This window comes from Epinephelus lanceolatus, chromosome 14 (assembly GCF_041903045.1).
Source record: "Epinephelus lanceolatus isolate andai-2023 chromosome 14, ASM4190304v1, whole genome shotgun sequence".
In the NCBI taxonomy this organism is placed as follows: Eukaryota; Metazoa; Chordata; class Actinopteri; order Perciformes; family Serranidae; genus Epinephelus; species Epinephelus lanceolatus.
In genome coordinates, this window is record NC_135747.1 from 40817019 (window position 1) to 40835777 (window position 18759).

General features: G+C 41.7%; 1 protein-coding gene and 1 long non-coding RNA gene across 3 annotated transcripts in view; one reads left to right on the top strand and one right to left on the bottom strand.

The window, feature by feature from the left end:
* Positions 1-18759, bottom strand: part of mao (monoamine oxidase) — a 50308-nt gene that overhangs the window by 22475 nt on the left and 9074 nt on the right. Inside the window, exons 2-3 of the mRNA XM_033617053.2 lie at positions 6300-6394; positions 5123-5260 (exon numbers count right to left, since the gene is read on the bottom strand). Coding sequence (XP_033472944.1) covers positions 5123-5260; positions 6300-6394 — 233 coding nt within the window. The remainder of the gene's footprint in view (positions 1-5122; positions 5261-6299; positions 6395-18759) is intronic.
* LOC117251080 (uncharacterized) lies at positions 6955-11662 on the top strand. Of its 2 annotated transcripts, none has more exons than XR_004501186.2 (4): positions 6955-7324; positions 10241-10329; positions 10609-10778; positions 10884-11662. It is a non-coding gene; the product is annotated as an uncharacterized LOC117251080 (long non-coding RNA). The 2 variants fall into 2 exon arrangements; XR_004501185.2 differs by having other exon boundaries at positions 6958-7220.

The window sequence follows — 18759 nt, forward strand, 5'->3', positions numbered from 1 at the left end:
ATCGCACATTCCAGTACCTCATCGAGTAGAACACATACCATTAGGCTGAGTCCTTAATGCTATGGCCTAAATACAGCCCAGGACCCTTTGCTGCAGGTTCCCCTCTCTCCCCTTTCATTTTTCTGTCTATCAAGGTCACAAAAAAACATAAAAATGCCAAAAAGCTTGAACAAACCACAGAAACCGGAGGAGTAACATTTGATCGAGATTTGTCTTTTAACTCTCATATAAAACAAACCTCACAGACTGCGTTCTTTCATCTCCGTAATATCGCAAAATTTAGGCCTATCCTGTTCCAAAAAGATGCAGGAAAATTAATCCACGCTTTTGATACCTCTAGGCTGGATTACTGTAACTCCCTATCATCAGGTAGCTCTAATAAGTCTATGAAAACTCTCCAGCTGACCCAGAGCACAGAGGCACGTGTACTAACAGGAACTATGGCGTCCAGTAAAATCCAGAATTGAATTTAAAATCCTACTGTTAACTTATAAAGCTCTAAATGGTCAAGCTCCGTCATATCTTAGAGAGCTCATAGTGCCATATTATCCCACCAGAACACTGCGCTCTGAGAACGCAGGGTTACTCATGGTCCCTAAAGTCTCCAAAAGTAGATCAGGAGCCAGAGCCTTCAGCTATCAGGCTCCTCTCCTGTGGAATCATCTTCCTGTTACGGTCCGGGAGGCAGACACCGTCTCCACATTTAAGACTAGACTTAAGACTTTCCTCTTTGATAAAGCTTATAGTTAGGGCCGGCTCAGGCTTGCCTTGGACCAGCCCCTAGTTAGGCTGACTTAGGCCTAGTCTGCCGAGGGACCTCCTTCTCTTCTTCTCTCTTGCTCTTAGATTTAGAAAATTTGGTTCTTCTTCATCTGCTAACATTCATGTCCTATTATTACATGTCGCTAACTCAGCTTCTTCTCAGGAGCCTTTGTGCTCCACTGTCTCGCATGTTCCCTCAAATCGTGGCTACACCTGGATGGTGTGTCATTGTTGTGCTGCTGCCGTGGTCCTGCCAGATGCCTCCTGCTGCTGCTGTTATCATTAGTCATACTTCTACTGTTATCAGACCTGTATGTTTATTATTTTTACATACATATACTGTCATATACTAATATATACATATATAATGCTATTATTATTACAATATTATCATTAACTTTAATGTTGGTGTAGCTATTGTCATTCCCGTTTGCCGTGCATCTCTCTGTCTCTCCAACTCTCAATTTATCATTGTGTCAAACAGATTACTGTTAATTTATTATGTTGATATGTCCTGAAGAGGGATCCCTCCTCAGTTGCTCTTCCTGAGGTTTCTACCGTTTTTTTTCCCCGTTAAAGGGTTTTTTTGGGGAGTTTTTCCTTATCCGCTGTGAGGGTCCTAAGGACAGAGGGATGTCGTATGCTGTAAAGCCCTGTGAGGCAAATTGTGATTTGTGATATTAGACTTCAAAAATAAAACTGAATCAAAATTGAATAATATCAATATATTACAGAGCCCTACAACGCTTAAGATTGTCATTATTTTTACCTAACTATGATGCCATTCATGCTCTGCACCAGTCATTCAATGTATTTGCATTACATTACATTATTCAAATTATCTGCACACAGCCATGATTTATAATTTCAAAAGGGTTACATGTACTTTAGTGTTACTGTTAATTGTGCCTTGTTCATAGAAGCCTCTCTTTTCACTGCTGCCTCTCCTACAGCAATAGAAAATCTGCACTCATACACACATAAAATATTTCCTTCTACTGTTGCACTTTTATTGTAAAAACAGGAAATGCAGTGCACGTGTCATTCAAAATGTCTCTTTACAGTTCTTGTTTTATTTTTTACGAGAGGGCGATAGCACGAGAACAAACAGCCACACTGAGCTGTTAGCTGCAGAGCAGCAGGTGAAGGCCACTTCCATTTCCTCGCCAGCAAAATAAACATCTTCATTTGTACGTGCCACTGCTCTTCTCCAGAGCCAAGAACTCTTTTGGCACTTGTTATACTTAATGGCAGTCGTCCAGATTATTATAACCCAGTGATGATTTTGCATATTGAGCGTAGGTAGATTTGAGGGCAGCTCAGGACACACAGTCGGTGCACAATCAATAACTGTGCTCCTACAGTAGAAATCTCTTCTGTGAGAGAAGGTAAGCAGTGGTCAATATTTAATATCTGCCAGTGATAATCACTGGGTGGCCTCTACTGTAAACAAGCCTCCAAATGTTTACTTCAAACTTTAAATTCTGCAGCTGCAACTGATACTATAGCCCTGTGATAAATTACATTTCTGAAGCCTCGAACGCTGCGTTTGGAGACGCTGACAGAAAGTTTGATTCCTGGTGATTTATGAGGCAGTATTTCTGTGCATAGTTGTACCGAATTTCATTATATTGAGAGGTGTTTTTCTGGCCTCCTCATGCGTGTAAATGGAAGTTGGCAGTGGAAATTAGAGACTGCTTTCTATATAAACCAGAGTAAGTTTGTTTATCAGTGTGAGTTTGTGCCCACTCCCTCAGGCTAGAGGGTCAAAGTCCATCTATGAAGTTATGATTCAATGACATGGACACAGTCTACGTTGAGATAAGCTATCTTTATCAAACACACATGCACACACACACGGAGAGCTGCCAACCACTCTAGGCCGTCCAGTGATTTACAGTAAGGGTAGTTTGAGCAGGGTACACGGCCGCAACAGCAAATCAAATCAGGTAGAGGAACACAACTGTGTTAAGGACAGCCCTGCGCCCACACTAATGAGATATGGAGCAAAGAATAACAAGAACAAAGATGGCCTCAGTGTCTCTTTCTTCCGTCCTTCTTTGTTTGCCTTTGCTGTCCATTCAACCACTCAGAGAAAAGAGAAACTGCATTACAGAAATCCCTTAGGCAAAGATTAGCATCTCCAGTCACTAATGTTGCGGCAGAGAGGGGTGGCTGGCTGCTCGGCAGACATGTACGGTGTCACAGGAAGGACACAATGTGTGGTTTTTATCCACGCAGTACCTTGGTCTGCTCTGCTCTGAGGGGCAACACTAACTGTTGATCAGATGAGACGGTATGTCTTCAGTGCCAGCTGAAGTTTGAAGCACATTTCCGTAGCAGATTGAACAGCTCATTTGTCACGCCTTCCAGCTACTGCAATTAAACTCAGCCGTCACTTCTAATTACTATCAATTAGTTGGACTAACAGCTTTAAGCATATGAGATTGATTTGATGGATATATTCCTGTCTTCGGTGGAGTCTGAGGGGAAAGTCAGGGTTTCTGTTATCTGGTAATTACTGTTTTTTAACAGTAAATCTGTTGAAGTTCAACATAGTTTAATCTCTCTGGTCATAACGTCCAATGAAAATAATTCCCTCTGAGAAAATGAAGGCCTGAAGATCTTTTCAGACAATAACTCTCCACCTGGGTAGGTGTCCACAGGATCTGTCATTTCCACACTATCCATCACTTGTCTATATTATCAGCTCTGCAATGCATCCTGACATTTCAATAAATTTGGTGTCATGTTGGCTGCTCCTCATCTGCATGAGGTCGAGGTCCTGGCTACTTTATGCAAATCAGGAGTGTCCAGTCTGACTTTCCAATCTCTGAAAACTCTGAAAAAACATTCAACCTGACCACTGTTGATTTAAAATGGAGACAGATTCAGCAACTGCATTGCCTCAGATGTTTGCAGAAATGCACTTCTGTGAAGCTGCCTAACCCACTGCGTCCAAACACACCTCTGCCGACACGTACCATCACTGCGCTCCTCATGTGGACAGACAGGTGCTCTGAAAGTAAATTGCAAGGTGCTATCATGGAAACAGTATCATATATTCATAATAAAAGGTAGATTTGTTGACATATAGTTGGCCCAGGCCTTAATGTCAACCAACAACGGTAATTTTCGATGGCTTAAGTTTGCCAAATTAGCATAGTTGTAACTATCTGTAATGTTATGTGACACTTCCAGTCTTGCATTGATGCTCTGCCATGCAAAAGCCTCCTTTTTATGGCCCAATAACTGTTTAGAAAACACTTATATATATTTCAGGGAACTCACAAACAGTGAACATCAATCTCTGGTTCATTGAATTGCAATGTGCATAGTGTAGAAAAAGGTTCAAGACAGTTTGGCCACAGACGAGGGTGTGTGTTAGATGAGCACGACCGTAACAGTTTGTTGCTCCGCCTGTCAGGTTGCCAGCGTCTCCCTACCTGCCCACTCACCTTTCATTGCCAATGACTAGCTAAGTGCATAATTACTCCACATGTGAAAAACACTGTCTTCTAAAAGCAAGCGAGCATTTTTGCTTTCTCACAGAGTTATAAGACAAGGTTGATGCTCCTTGTATGTCTGTGAGATAAATATGAAGCTACAGTCAAAAGCCAGTTAGCTTAGCTTAGCACAAAAACTGGAAACAGGAGGAAATAGATGGCCTGGCTCTGCCCAGAGGTAAAAAAAAATCCATCTACCAGCATCTTGATTGCTCACCAGTTAACATGTTATATCTCATTAGTTTAATGTGTACATATGTCATGGATGCTATTAATATGTTGACTTGCAGAGAATAATTTCCAGTGAGAAACATGCTGTCTTCACTTGGAGACTGTTTGTACAGAGATGCACAAAGAACTAATAGAGAGATTCGTCACATGATGCACAGTCACTGCAAAAACTATGAGCTCGTGGTTGACTACCAGGGGAACAGGAGATCCATGTTGTGGTTGTCATCCAGGGAGAATAAGTGACTCAGACAAGTACCTCAGGGACCAATTTTGCCCATTAAATTACATTGATTTGACGTGACTTTGTTAAGCTTTGTTGTTCTTGCTCTGCTGTATGTGTATTAGTATGTAAGTTCACTGAGAGAAACAGAACAGAGTCAAATTCCATCTAACCTACATATTCACATACTTGGCCTTTGACCACCAAAATTTAATCAGTTCACCCTTGGGTCCGAGCAGACGTTTGTGTGTAATTTGGAGATATTCCCTGAAGGCTGTCTTCTGGAAATGGTGAAAACTCTCTCTCATATGAGATAGCTTGTGAAGACATGACTCCAGCTGAAGCTTGAAGCAGAATATTATCTGCCATCCTAAAAATCACACACAAACAATGAGATACTCACATTGACATAATGCACCAGGCTCTCCTGCTCGTTGACTTTGTAGGTCTGAACACCGTACTCTCTGGCCAAACGGAGGATGCGGTTCTGAGTTGGTCCGATGTAAGCCCCACCCAGATCAACCCACTTTGTCTCCTTATTCTGAAAAAGAAAGAAAAAACACATAGGACTATAAACAGAGAAATAAAAGAAGAAATAGAAATGGAAAAAGAAATACACTGTTGATCACAAAAGTCTCATTGATAGGTTGGAAAAAGTTTCAGTCCTGCCTATCAGATCATTAAAAAGCTTCTCATGACAAAGAAGTCCATGTGGAGTACCACAAGGCTCTGTCCTGGGTCCACTAGTTTTCAGTCTTTGCATGTTGACAATTCAGAACTTTTTGCTTTCACTGCTATGCAGATGACACCCAACTCTACATGGCTGTTGATCCTGATAACCCAACCCCCTTTGACTCCTCCTTTACTTTGTCATTAGTCTATGGATGACCCAAATATTCATCAAAGTAAATCAGGACAAAACAATGGTCCTTGTTATCAGTTCAAATACATTAAGATAAATAATGTTCCTGTAATTTATTAAACTATTCCAGCACATTACAACACAAGAAATCTGGGCGTTATCGACTGTGACTAACTAACTTTGCAGGAAGTTTGAGGAGCATAACTGGAACAGCTATCTATCCCTTTAAGAAATACTGCCAACGTAAGACTTTTTTTGTCTCCTGGAGAAGAAAGAGGGGTTTGTGCATGTGTCACAGTCCTGCATGCAATTTTCTTTGACTATGCCCCCTGGCTACCGTTGCCTGTTACTGAGCTGAACTGTGTTTCCTGTTGGGCTAACACCACTGCTCACTCACCTGCCTCCTGGCCTGGTTCAGCTTGCCAAATCAGCCAGGCTGCCAGGAACTTTGTGGAGAGACTTTGCTGGAGTGTTGAACTGTATTGTGTGCTGTTTACTAGCCCTGCCCTGTACCTGCAGAACTGTAACAGCGAATGTCATCGCCAACTGTTCCTATGTGCTGCAACTGGGCCCTAATACCACCCAGTAAAGCATGCATTTATTATGAGTAGGCTAAACTACTGCAATACACTGTTTCATGCAAAGCAAAGCTTATTAATCTTAGTTTCATATATTTTGGCATTTCTAATTTATTTTTGATTTTATTTCCTGGTCTTACCTGCACAGTGAAGGTGCGACCACCAACCCGATCCCTGGCCTCCAGGACTACAGGGCTCAGCCCATTGGCTTTTAACAGCTTTGCTGCACTCAAACCTGTAGACAGAAAGAGAAACACAGAGGTGAGTGAGGACAAATGCAGCACACTTCCTACACTTCACACAGGCAAGAAAAGACTTGTATACTAATTGTGCATGAATGTCAGGTGCTGGTGTATAATGATGTCTGTTTGAAATATGAAATATGTGTGACTGCTGGTGAGTGCTTTCTTTAGTCTTAATTTTACAGCCCAGTCACCAGAAACCACGAATATGTTACACATGTGCATTTTATATGTATCATGTCAATGTTGGTGGATGGTGTGACACCCAGGCGAGATGCCTGCCAAGCTACAGACCATTGTTCAAGACCAATAAGCAATAAAACCAGTTGTGTTTCAGCACATCATTGCTATTTTCCCAGCAGCTTTTTAGCCACCAAACGTGGGTATTTTGTAGCAACCCGTCTCTGCTTTTCAAGCCGGGAGTATGCCCCCAAAATCATGTATTTAAAGCCTAAACATAATGTTTTCCTGACCACAATCAAGTGATTTTTGTGCCTAAACCTCACCGCATGTCAATCACAGTATTTTTGAAACATAAAGCTTCTTTGTATCTAATACAAAATAACGTGCAAATGTAATGTATCCATAGCTTGTAAAAACATACAACGTAGGCTTGGGCGGTATCCTGGTGTAACGGTCCCAAAAATATGACTTGTAATACTGTCAAACATACAGGTGTTCCTCTTTCTACTGAACTCACAGCACAGTGCACAGCAGCTGGTCCGCTTGTAAATGCTGCCGTGAGAAGACAAACCAACTCTAGAAAACTATGCATCTTTGGAACAAAACTAGTCCCTGATTCGGACCAAAGCACCAAAGGTCAGAAAGCACCCTTAGAGATTATTTCAACCAAACTGTTTGTGATTGCTGGAACAGTGGACTAACTGACTGCATGACTAACAAGACTAACTCAGACCTACCTGGTGAGTTTTATTTTGTTTCTGTAGAGGTGTAACAATATATCTTTGTTGAAAGAGTTTTTACTGTGTATTCAGAGGATTAAAAAAGCTACAGGGAGCAAACTCATCGGTTAGGGTGGGGAGGTTCATAAAGGTATGACAAATTATCGCCTAAGCCAAGTACAATGCCTAAATTTTTTCTGGCGACTAAGCTGAATTCCCTCCTTGGTGCTCTCACACTAAAGCTGCCCAGGAGTGGAGGAGGTCTGTCAGACTTTATGACAGAATGGCTCGGTGCCACACCTTTCTTGAACGGAGCCTTTCATCATGTCTTTGTGGGGCTTTCTTGGTTAGGTAACTTTCAGACAGAATAGATGGTTGAAGGGGATTATTTGGAAAATCTGACGAGAGAGATGAAGATCAAAGGTGGATTTTGTTAGAGGAACAAATCTTGTTTCTCCTCTGCAAGTCAACTTACCATGGTACCACTCAAACTTACGTCTGTTTAAGTTTTGCTCCTTCATGCTTTTATAGAGTATATATTTTCTTATACAACAGGTCTTTGTTGAAAAAGGATTAAGTGAGGGATTAACCACCTAACATTGGCCTTTCGAATGACTTGGCTGGATATTCAGAGAGCTGTGGGAAAGATGGGAGAGCATTGGGGGAAGGGAGGATCATTGCAGAGAGAAACACTTCCACAACAAATCACAAACCAGCTGACCTGCTGATCATGTGAGCAAATACAAAGGGCAGAGCAAAGAGTAGAGCATGACTTTCACACACACTGACTGACTTCCTGACTGACTGACTGACTGACCAACCACAGGAAAAAGGCTTTTCACACACTGACCTCAGGCAATCCCCGCCATAACTTTAATTCAATAAGACATAACATAAATGCACTTAGGCATGCACACACATGTAGAGGATTAGCGTGCAGCATATGGCTCAGCAGCACTGGACTACGTCAGTGCAGCAGACGTTTAAAAGCACAGAAGTCACACACAGAAAGTGATTTATATGGGACAGAGATGAGCGGTTACTAAAAAGATACCAAATATTACATGGCCAAATGTATGTGGACACCTTAACATCAAACCCATTTAGGATTGCTGAACATCTCATTCATAAAGCATGGACTCTGACAGGCTCCACTCTTCTGGAAAAGCTTTCCACTGCAGGGATTTGATTCCATTCAGCCACAAGAGCACGAGTGAGGTCAAACACCGACGCTGGGCGATAAAACTTGGCTCACTGTCGGAGATCTGACACAGGTGCCAAGTGGAGAAGTGTTTTTAACATTTCAAATGTTTCTTGCAGACAGTAACTTCATCTTTAGTAATCTCTAGCTTTCACCTGCTGTTTTCACGCCATTATTTTGAGCTCATTCCAGTCACCAGAAAGAAAATGGCATTGTACATTTCTGCAAACCATGCATACGTTACATTTAATACGTATCATATCAGTGTTTCTAAAGTGACGTAGTATATGAGTCGACTTTGTCATCTGGGGTTGGAAGGGATGGTGGATGGCATGACATGTAGACAAAATGCCTGTCAAGCTGCAGACCACTGCACACCTACATGAGCGACCAATCGCTGTTTTTCCAGCTGCGTTTGTGTTTTTTTTTTAAGCTTTTTTTCCGGACCTAATTGTATTGCGGAGTTTTGCACAGCGGCGACCGGATCTTTGCTCTCAAACCACAAAAAAATGTGATGGCACAACAGTCTCCTTAAGTACATTATTCTATGCTTTCTTTTGATTTTCTCATTGGCTAGTCATCCTGTTTAATTTATCTTCTGATTAAATCGGAACTGTTGAAACAAGTTGTAGGAAGCCTCTGCAAGTAATTGGTTGCTGGCAGACACTCTGTGCTGCAATAAAATGGTTAATCAGCAGTGCCGTGCACTGTAGAGCCGATGGGCTGCTGGTTCTGCCGGCCTGAATAGAACATAATGTCTATAGCCTTACTGTTGTGTACAGCCTTATAGACTGAGCTGAGTAGTGATGCACGGGTCGACCCGTAACCTGCGGGACATTATTGGCTATTACTGTCATGGCATCCAAAGGTACCGATGCATTGAGCAGGTGACAGTCCGCGGTCGTTTTCAAAACACACTTGTGTTACACACTCCAAAAGAAACTTGTTGAAACTTTAAACAATAATTTATTGTACAAAACGGGGGAAACAAACATTAATATCAATATCGAATACCAAATTTTCATAACGAATACCTACCCATAGAAACGAATATTCGAATATCCGAATATTTGGGTACAGCCCTAGTGTTTTCTACCAACCCACTGCTGCAGTTTTTTTTAGTGCCCCATTGATGTGCTATGTGTTATTAACATCCATGTCTGTCTTAACTCATATGGAGCCATGACAGATGACAATGCTTAGAATATGGATGTTGCTGCAAAGAAGCTACATATTAAAAAATGAGGGTGCTTCACACACATCTTAAACCTGGTATCTGCTACATAATAAAGTCTAAATGTAATGTATCCATGGTTTGCAGAAATATACAATGCCAACGTTTATTTTGGCAATTGATTTGCTGTAATTTGAAATGAAGCTCTATTGAAAGATTGATGTTATCAAAATATATTCATATGCTGTTGCAGTAACATTTCTCCTTCGGGACACTGAGGGCCCTCACCCAAGTCATAAAAAAAAACAGCTCGAGGCCAAAGTCTGTAGATGTCCACATACGTTTGGCCATACATCTTAGCTCAGAGCTTCCCCCTCAGCAGGCTCCCACATCTGTGCAAATGTTTTCCTAAATTCCATTCTAACCGTCCCATCTTCTCTCTCTCCATCCAAATCCAGCTAAGCTCTGAAGTGAGTGAGGTTTATATTAGTTTAAACAGACTTTGTCCTGCATTACCCAACTTCAGCCCTCTCTCCCTGTGCAAACACGCCCACCCTGCCAGGCTTTGGAGAAAGCATTAGCCCTGACCAGAGGAGGCTCACAAATCTTCCCCCGTTAAATTGATGCTATTACCTGCGCTCAGCTCAAAAGGTCAGTCTCTGTCTTGGAAAACAAAGAGCATCTGTCTGCATCTCTTGTTTATGCCTACAGCAATCACTGCGAAAAGTAGCATCCTGTTGGGATATCGCTTTGATCAGAGAGCTTGTTTGTCTTAATGGAGACATAATTCTTTATATATAAATATATATATATGTACATATGAAAGCCTTGTATAAATATGACTAATGCATCAGAATAAAGCTCTCATCACTTCAAAGGATTCAGAATGAGCTTTCTCCTTTTGTTTATCTCCATCCCCCCACCATGAAGTGAAGAAGAGGAATGAGCCGCACCGCTGGAAAAATCAACATGCTAAGACTGTTCCTGAACTAAACTTCAGCTGAGAGGAGAGACAGAGAGGCAGATTGAAATTCAACTCATGCAGCAGACAGGAAGAGAGACCAAAAGAAAGACAGAACTCGAATTACCGCCCTGTTGTTGTATGTCTCTTTGAACTAGTCAAGTTGCAGTTACCGTTTATATCCATGTCTGTCCAGACTCATATGCAGCCATGACAACTGACAATGCTTCAAATGTTGTTTCAGAGAAGATGCGTATTCTAAAACATGGCTGGTGCAAACATATCTTCAACCTGGCAGCACAGAAGATCTTTACAATCAGCACAGTTTCAGAGTGGACACCCAAGATTAGAGTCACCAATTGACCTATGGCTAAGTCCCGCCCTCAAACACGATGAGCCAGTCACAGTGCGTATAGCCATTCCCATACACTGGGACATTCTCTGCCTGGATGTTGTTGGGAATAGAATGATTTTATGTGTTTTACTATAAGTTGTGTTTCACTATATAAGTTTTAGATGCGTGAACAATGAGAATACTGAGATGATTTCAGCTGATCTGAATGTGTTTGCTTTGCAGAAGTGGAGAAGTACAGGAGAGGAAGAGACATGAAGTCTGAGGAGCACATACCGCAATGCTTAGATAATTAGTTTCATATATGGTAAAAAGAATAGAAAGTGATATACAGATAGTAAGGTACAGCACGTGTAGGGAGTTGTGTTGTTCTCTTGTCTTTCAAAACAGGAACCACGCCCCCACCGCCAGCAGGAAGGAGTCAGATTAACACGAGGCAGGGGCGTGGTGTGGTGAAGGAGGAAGTGGAACTGCCAATGAGAAGAGGACAACGCCTTGCGTGCACAATGACACTCTGTTACGCTCAAATATACTGGGTCAGGGAAAGGACAGGAGGTCAGACTTCGTGAACTGACACACCTTTGTTGTTCGTCAGGGACGTGAAGTTGAGACCCAGAGCTCTGTAATTTTATTCCTTTACTGCTTAATAAACTACATTAACTGAGACCGAATATCTTCTCCTATTGCTTCATTAAAGAACACGCAGGACTGAGCTCACACATAGCACATTGGAGAGTAGGATGAGACTCTTAGTCCATCATTCATTAGCCTATTTTGTTCTAGTTTTGTACTTTGGTGATCGTACATCATTGTTAGCTATTGTCCAAAGGGCTCTAGTTAAGCTAACGTTAACTTCTGGAGCTTAGCTTCATTAACTTATCTGTAATGGCAGAGATAACAAAGGTTGGCAAACGTTATGCTGAATGATTCAGTGTAAATACTGTAGCACCAAACTAACGGAGAGACACTCTTGGTAAAGATGGTAAAAAGGCCGTTATCCTTTTCTCATATTCTGAGCCAAAAACCTTAACTTCAGTGGCACTTTAACTTGTTGTCTTTGATGGCGACGGCAACGAGATGTGGTTCACAAGCGTACACTGTGACCTGTAAATTCTGGCTTGTAATTTAAGCTTTTCATCGACCTTCTCAACAATAAAATGATGAATATATCCCTCCAATGCGTAGTTTAGGCCCTTTTGGTTACTTCTCAATGACATCTGATCATTATGTCTCCAAAAATCATCAATTGCCTCCTGTGAAATGCCGTGTACTGTGACACCTGTCATAACGCCGGGCACTGAATGTTGATAGTTTGTCTGAGTGAGTGGAGGGGGCGTGGCTTAGCCATAGGTAAATTCAGTATCTGATCAAATGTTTCCTAGCTAACCCTACACTTTTCAGGGTTTGATTTTAGTTTTGGAACAGGGAAGAAACTTTTATCTTTTTCCAACCTCTCCAAGTAACAAGTTCAAATAAACACAAGAAGTTTGTGCTCTAGAAAAGGATCAGCACTCACTGAGTGCTGATCCTTTTCATTAACACTTGACATTTAGCTCCAAATCCACAAAACCAGCCTGAAAATGAAGGAAATCTGAAATGACTGCATTAGAGTCAATGGAGCACAGCTGTGTTGTTGTCAGACCCTGATCTAGCCGGCCCAATGCTACATTATGATTGGCCAGTCTGCGCCTGGGGGCGGGAATTAGCGAAGGGTCCATTAGTGTATGAATTGTTGAGTCATGCCCAGAAACATATCTTGTGAGGTCACAGTGATGTTGACCTTTGACCTTCACACACCATATTCTATTCATCATCTATTCATCCTTGAGTCCAAGTGGACGTTTGTGCCAAATTTGAGGACATTCCCTCAAGGCCTTCTTGAGATACTGCGTTCACAAGAATGGGACGGACCACCCAAAACATAATGCCTCTGGCCACAACTATCGCTGGCACAGAGAGAGGAGATAATGTGACATTATGTGCGTGTACTCGAGGAATTTTGTTTTGGAAATGTCATAATGTGTAAGAGAAACAAGTAAAACAAATCTGTTTTTTCGTAGGTTGTGTTTACAGCGAGAAAAACACTGGACAAACATCTGCAGTCCTGCATGCTGTCGCACTGTCAAGCAGCTGAAAGACTAACTGCATACCACACTCTCACAACCACTCACTAACATTAGCCAGGTGCAGCGTGGGCATCTGCATCTTAAAGACGACTTCACCACACAATGTTATCAGATAATCTATAACATAAAAAGAAGCTTTAATTAATCTTAAATTCTTCCATTCTATCCCCCCTCTGCCATGACACGTGCCTGAAGGGATTACAAATGGAGGAAAAAGGTCAGCGAGTCTTTGGTGGAAACCGTGGAGAATTAAAGAGAGATGTTTCCTCCTCCTCCTCCTCCTCCTCCTCCTCCTCCTCCTCTCCTCGCTCTGAGCCAGAGCTCCTGTGCTTTTCCAGGCTTTCTGCACCTAAAGCCATGCTTGATATTTATCAAACAGATAGGACGGCCTTGAAGCGCGTGTCTTCCTGTCATCTGAGGCGCCGCTGGTGTGCATTCAGCAAGGCATCTCCCTCCTTTGTGCATATGCATTTAAGGAGGGATCAGACAAGGGAAGGGAGGAGATATGATAAGTGAGGTTGATTGGGCTGTGCAACGATGGGTCAAACAATTCTATAAGCCTGGAGCAACAGGAACAGCAACAACTGCGTGCAGAGAGAAAGAGAGTAAAGAGCAGCAAAACACAGTTTCATGGAGCAGGAAGCGGACGGAGAGTTGAGGCTTTGTGCTCATTAAACATCAAGTTCACTGAGCTGCTAATAATCCACCTTTTGTGTGTCTGTTTTTATCTCTCCATCTATTTTTCATTTCCGGAGAAGTGTGTTTGATGAATTTTTACTGCGTTCATTTTACAAACCTTTCTGCAAGTAAAGATTATTATTACTTAATAAATAATACACAAAAATGCTTCTTTCAGGTAGAATTAAGTAAGCTGCATTCTTTGTAAATGTTTTACCTTGATTAAAAAGTATTTCTACTCAACATAACCACTTTTTAAAGGTAGTCCCTGTTGCTAATCGTGTCATATAAGGCTGCTGCATGATGTTCAGTATCTGAAGCTAAAAACACAAAGAACAAGCATGCATAAAGGAAGTGCAAAATTGTGTCGTGCAATAATGTTGGAAACTTTGGCAGTTAAAAATGTTTTGGTTCAATTATGTGGGAGAAATTGTTGGATGCAATATTGTAGGAGAATTTGGCAGTGCAAAATTGTTTGGTGTTTTAATGTAGAAGAATCTGGCAGCGCAAAGTCTTTGGTACAATAATGTAGGAGAGATTGATAGTGCAAGTTGTTTGGTGCAAAACAAAAGCAGGTAAATTTGGTAGGGAACAATTGTTTGATACAAATGTAAGAGAACTGCTAAAATGGTTTGGTGTAATAATGTAGGAGAATTTGGCGGTGCTAAATTATTTTGTGCAGTAATGTAGGAAAAATTGGCTATAGAAAATTTTTGGTGCAATAATGTAGGGGAATTTGGCAGTACAAAATTGTTTGGTGTTTTAATGTAGAAGAATCTGGCAACGCAGAGTCTTTGGTACAATAATGTAGGAGAGTTTGACAGTGCAAGTTGTTTGGTGCAAAAAAAGCAGGTAAATTTGGCAGGGAACAATTGTTTGGTAGAAATGTAAGAGAATTTAGTCCTGCTAAAATGGTTTGGTGTAATAATGTAGAAGAATTTGGCAGTGCAAAGTCTTTGGTACAATAATGTAGGAGAGTTTGACAGTGCAAATTGTTTGATACAAATGTAAGAGAACTGCTAAAATGGTTTGGTGTAATAATGTAGGAGAATTTGGCGGTGCTAAATTATTTTGTGCAGTAATGTAGGAAAAATTGGCTATAGAAAATTTTTGGTGCAATAATGTAGGAGAATTTGGCGGTGCAGTAATGTACGAGATCTCTGCAGTGCAATGTTGTTTGGTACAAATGTAGGAGAATTTCACAGTGCACTTTTTTGGTGTAATAATGCAGGAGACTTGGGCAGTGTTGAAACTGCTGGAAGAATGTAGGAGAAATTGGCGGTGCAAATTTGTTTTGGTGTAATAATGAGGGATATTTTGTCAGTACAAAATTGGTGCAATAATGTTAGAGATCTCTGCCATGCAATGTTGTTTGGTGCAAATGTAGGAGAATTTCACAGTGCACTTTTTTTGTGCAATAATGTAGGAAAATTTTGCAGTGCTAATAATGTGGAGAATTAGTTCCTCTGATTCTCGCTCTACTACAGATGTATCTTTCTTTCCATCTCTCTGCTCCTGTTTTATCTCTTTTCTTCTTAGTTATCTTTCTTTATTTGTCCTGATCCTCCACCATGGCTCCCCTCCTCTCCGCCACAGCAGCACCTCGGGGCACTGGTTGACCTAATTGTCTCGTCTCTCTCTGAGACGTTTGACAGGAAGAAAATAAAACTGACCGTGTTTTTATTTTTTGGTTTTTTTTTAATTGCCCATGGTCAGAATTTAAGTTTCAGCAATACATTTATTATTTATGTATTTGACCTGAAGGTGCTCGACTGTCAGGAGTTTGGGTTGCTCTTTGTGCAGAAACACAGTGTGCGCACACACACACACACGTGCACCTTTTCATCCTCTGCCCTCTGTGCTGGAAAAAGAGATAGGGGCAGACACTGTTTCCTTGACAACAGTAATTGTTAAGATGGAGCCACTTGGCAGGAACAAACTGCATTGTGTGTGTGTGTGTGTGTGTGTGTGTGTGTGTGTGTGTGTGCAGAAATCCCCATCTCCCACTGTTTCTGGACTGAATCTCTGCCATCTTTGACAGTAATTCAATATAAATACACTCATACATTTTTTCACAAACACAGCACAGACTGAACACTCCAAAAGCATCTGTGTATAAATATTTATCAATATAAAATCTATTAAATGTGTATTAAAAAAAGCCTGCGGCTGTTTTACTCAACTAGACCACCCAGTGAAGTCAGTGATGACAAGTACTATGCCGACACCGGCGACACTGGCTAGGTTTGCACATACACACATATTCCATTTGGATATTCCAAATTAGGCCTTTTTCTGAATTCAGTAAGACATGTTTTAACAGCAATATTTGGACATGTATACAGCCCAGTAGGAACATGCGTCTCAATTGGGGTTTTTGCACAGTTTGCGACACATGGCCTCTTGACTGGTCGGCTCTGTGCGTTGCCATTGAGATGTTGTACACTGACCAACTATTCAACAGTTTGCAAGGCTGAATACAAGCCCAAGAGAAAAGCCCACATTTCTGGTCAGGAAGGAAAAACACATACTTTTAAATCTCATGAAAGGCTTTGATAACAACAGGTTCTTGGATATGTGCAAATATCACAGTGCCAACTTTTTCAACAAGGTGGTTGAAGGAATGAAAGAGGGAAGGTGTGTCTGCACAAACAAAGATGTCCGCCACCTGTTGTAAACTGAAACAATCCTGTCAAGCAGCTCCAGCTGTTCCAGTTTTCCATGTTTGACATGATAAATAAGGTCAGGGCACGTTAATCACAGTATGCACAGCTGCATGTAAACTGGAATATTAGTGGAATATTGATTTTCATTAGCCATATGAACAGCTTAGCAGGAATATTGTCTGTTTCAAAATAAGGGCAAAACTGGAATGATCACTGATTGATTATTGGCTGTATTGGATCAGAATGTGTTGTCTGAGAATTTGTAATTTAATTGAAATAGATTTAAATCGATTTTTTAGTGGTTGAACTGAAGGCTTATCAGTCCACAAACCAATGGGGGACGTCACGATAACTGTCCATTATTAATCCCCAAGGGAAAATTCACATAGTTTCACTCTGTTGTCATACACACACACACAGGCCCAAAATACACACACATGCACAAACAGGACCTGTACATGCATTAAATGGAGGGATGTCAGAGCGAGGGGACTGCCTTGCACAGGCGCCCTGAGCAGTTGGGGGTTCGGCACATCGGCAGTGCCTAGGAGTTGAACTGGCACCTCTCCAGCTACAAGTCCACACTCCATGTTTGGTCTGGACAAGGCCTTGAGCTGGTGACCCAACCAAAGTCCCTGTGGACTGAGCCACTGCTGCTCCAAGTCTATGGTATACCCCAGAGAAATATCAGGAAGGTATGTCACTGCCCAAGCGCTGGATTTCAACGACTTCAGAGTGAGACCAGGCTTGAAAAACATGTATTTTGATTTTGGGGTGAACTGTCCCTTTACGTACGTACAGTACTTGAGTCAGTGTACTTTGTTACTTTCCACTATAGATGTATGACAGTATCAGTCTCAGTTTTGCAGCCCACATATTCTTTTCCCCAGATCCCCAACCTTCACTCTCTTCTAAGAGCTGAAACTGTAAATAAGACATGATTTCTGTGAACATGTTCTTCTAAGAGAAGTCACATTCGGCTCCCCATGACACAATAAAACACACAAATTTCTCAACAAACCATCTGACAACTGCTGGTTTGTCTTCTCAGAGTATGCTGTGTGATGCCAAGCTGTTAAATACTGTCAGTGTGTGACATTTTATTTTCTTTGAAAACACCAGCGTGTGTGTGTTGGTGTGCACCGCAGCTAGATGTTCTTTTCTCAGGAACACAAACAAAAAATCCAATACCAGCTGAGTGACAAGTGAGCCACTTGAATCAGGGCCCTGAAAGGCTCCATATTGATCCAGAGGGGGAGACATTTACGAGACACGCAGCAATCACATTTTCCCCGTCTCATGTTCTCAGCTCCGAGACACTGATTGGTGGTTTACGGGCAACAAACTGAGGAGCAATATTGACAAGCAATTACATGATAGCTTGAAATGCAGACAGACAGATGTGAGAGGGAGCAGGCTGGAGAGAAATATAAGAAACTATTTTGCTCTGGTGCAGAGACAGAACGATGTGAAACGATTTGAGTTTTTCACTGAATATTTTATAGAGATGAAAACTGCTTCACCAGACACAACATTAGTCTGAGAACAGTGAGCGTTGAGTCGAAGATTACTTAGAGCAATCTAAACAGATTTTCAGGCAATTGGCAATTGAAATGCGTCTTTTTGTGAATCCCGCCTACACACACATGCAACAAGGGGGTAGTGCAGGGTTAGCCATGAACAGTGCCCCTGGAGCAGTTTTGGTGTTTTGTATAAGGGCACCTCGGCTGTGCCCAGGAAGGGAACTGGAACCTCTCCAGCTGCCAGTCCACACTCCATTCATTGGTCCATACAAGGACTCAAACTGGCGACCATCCAGTTCCCAAACCAAGTCCCCACAGACTGAGCTACTGCCGCCCTACTCTTGGCAGATGATTACGTTTAGTTAAAGGAAAACATTTTGGGAAAAACCACAGGCTTTATAAAAGAAGTGGACCTAGCCACCATGATGTCACTAGAGCTGCCCAAGACTAACAATTTTCCTAGTCGACCAACAGTCATCATCACGGTCCATCAGTGGACTAGTCTCCTGCATGTTTCTGATATGAATGCAATGCTATATTTTGGTGGTTTGAGTTGAAGGTGTGAGAAAGAATAGTGTCAGTAACATTGTTAACACTGTGCTACATTACAGAGAAATACAAACCGTACTAATGAACCTTCATTAATATAGGCCTATATTTTATCTCCAAGTGCACGTCACACACTGAGCGAGCCGCCTGTTAATGACGCTGTGGGCTAATGGGCATGTAGCTACTTCCATGTTTCACATGATACGTCATGTTTGTAGTCGACCAA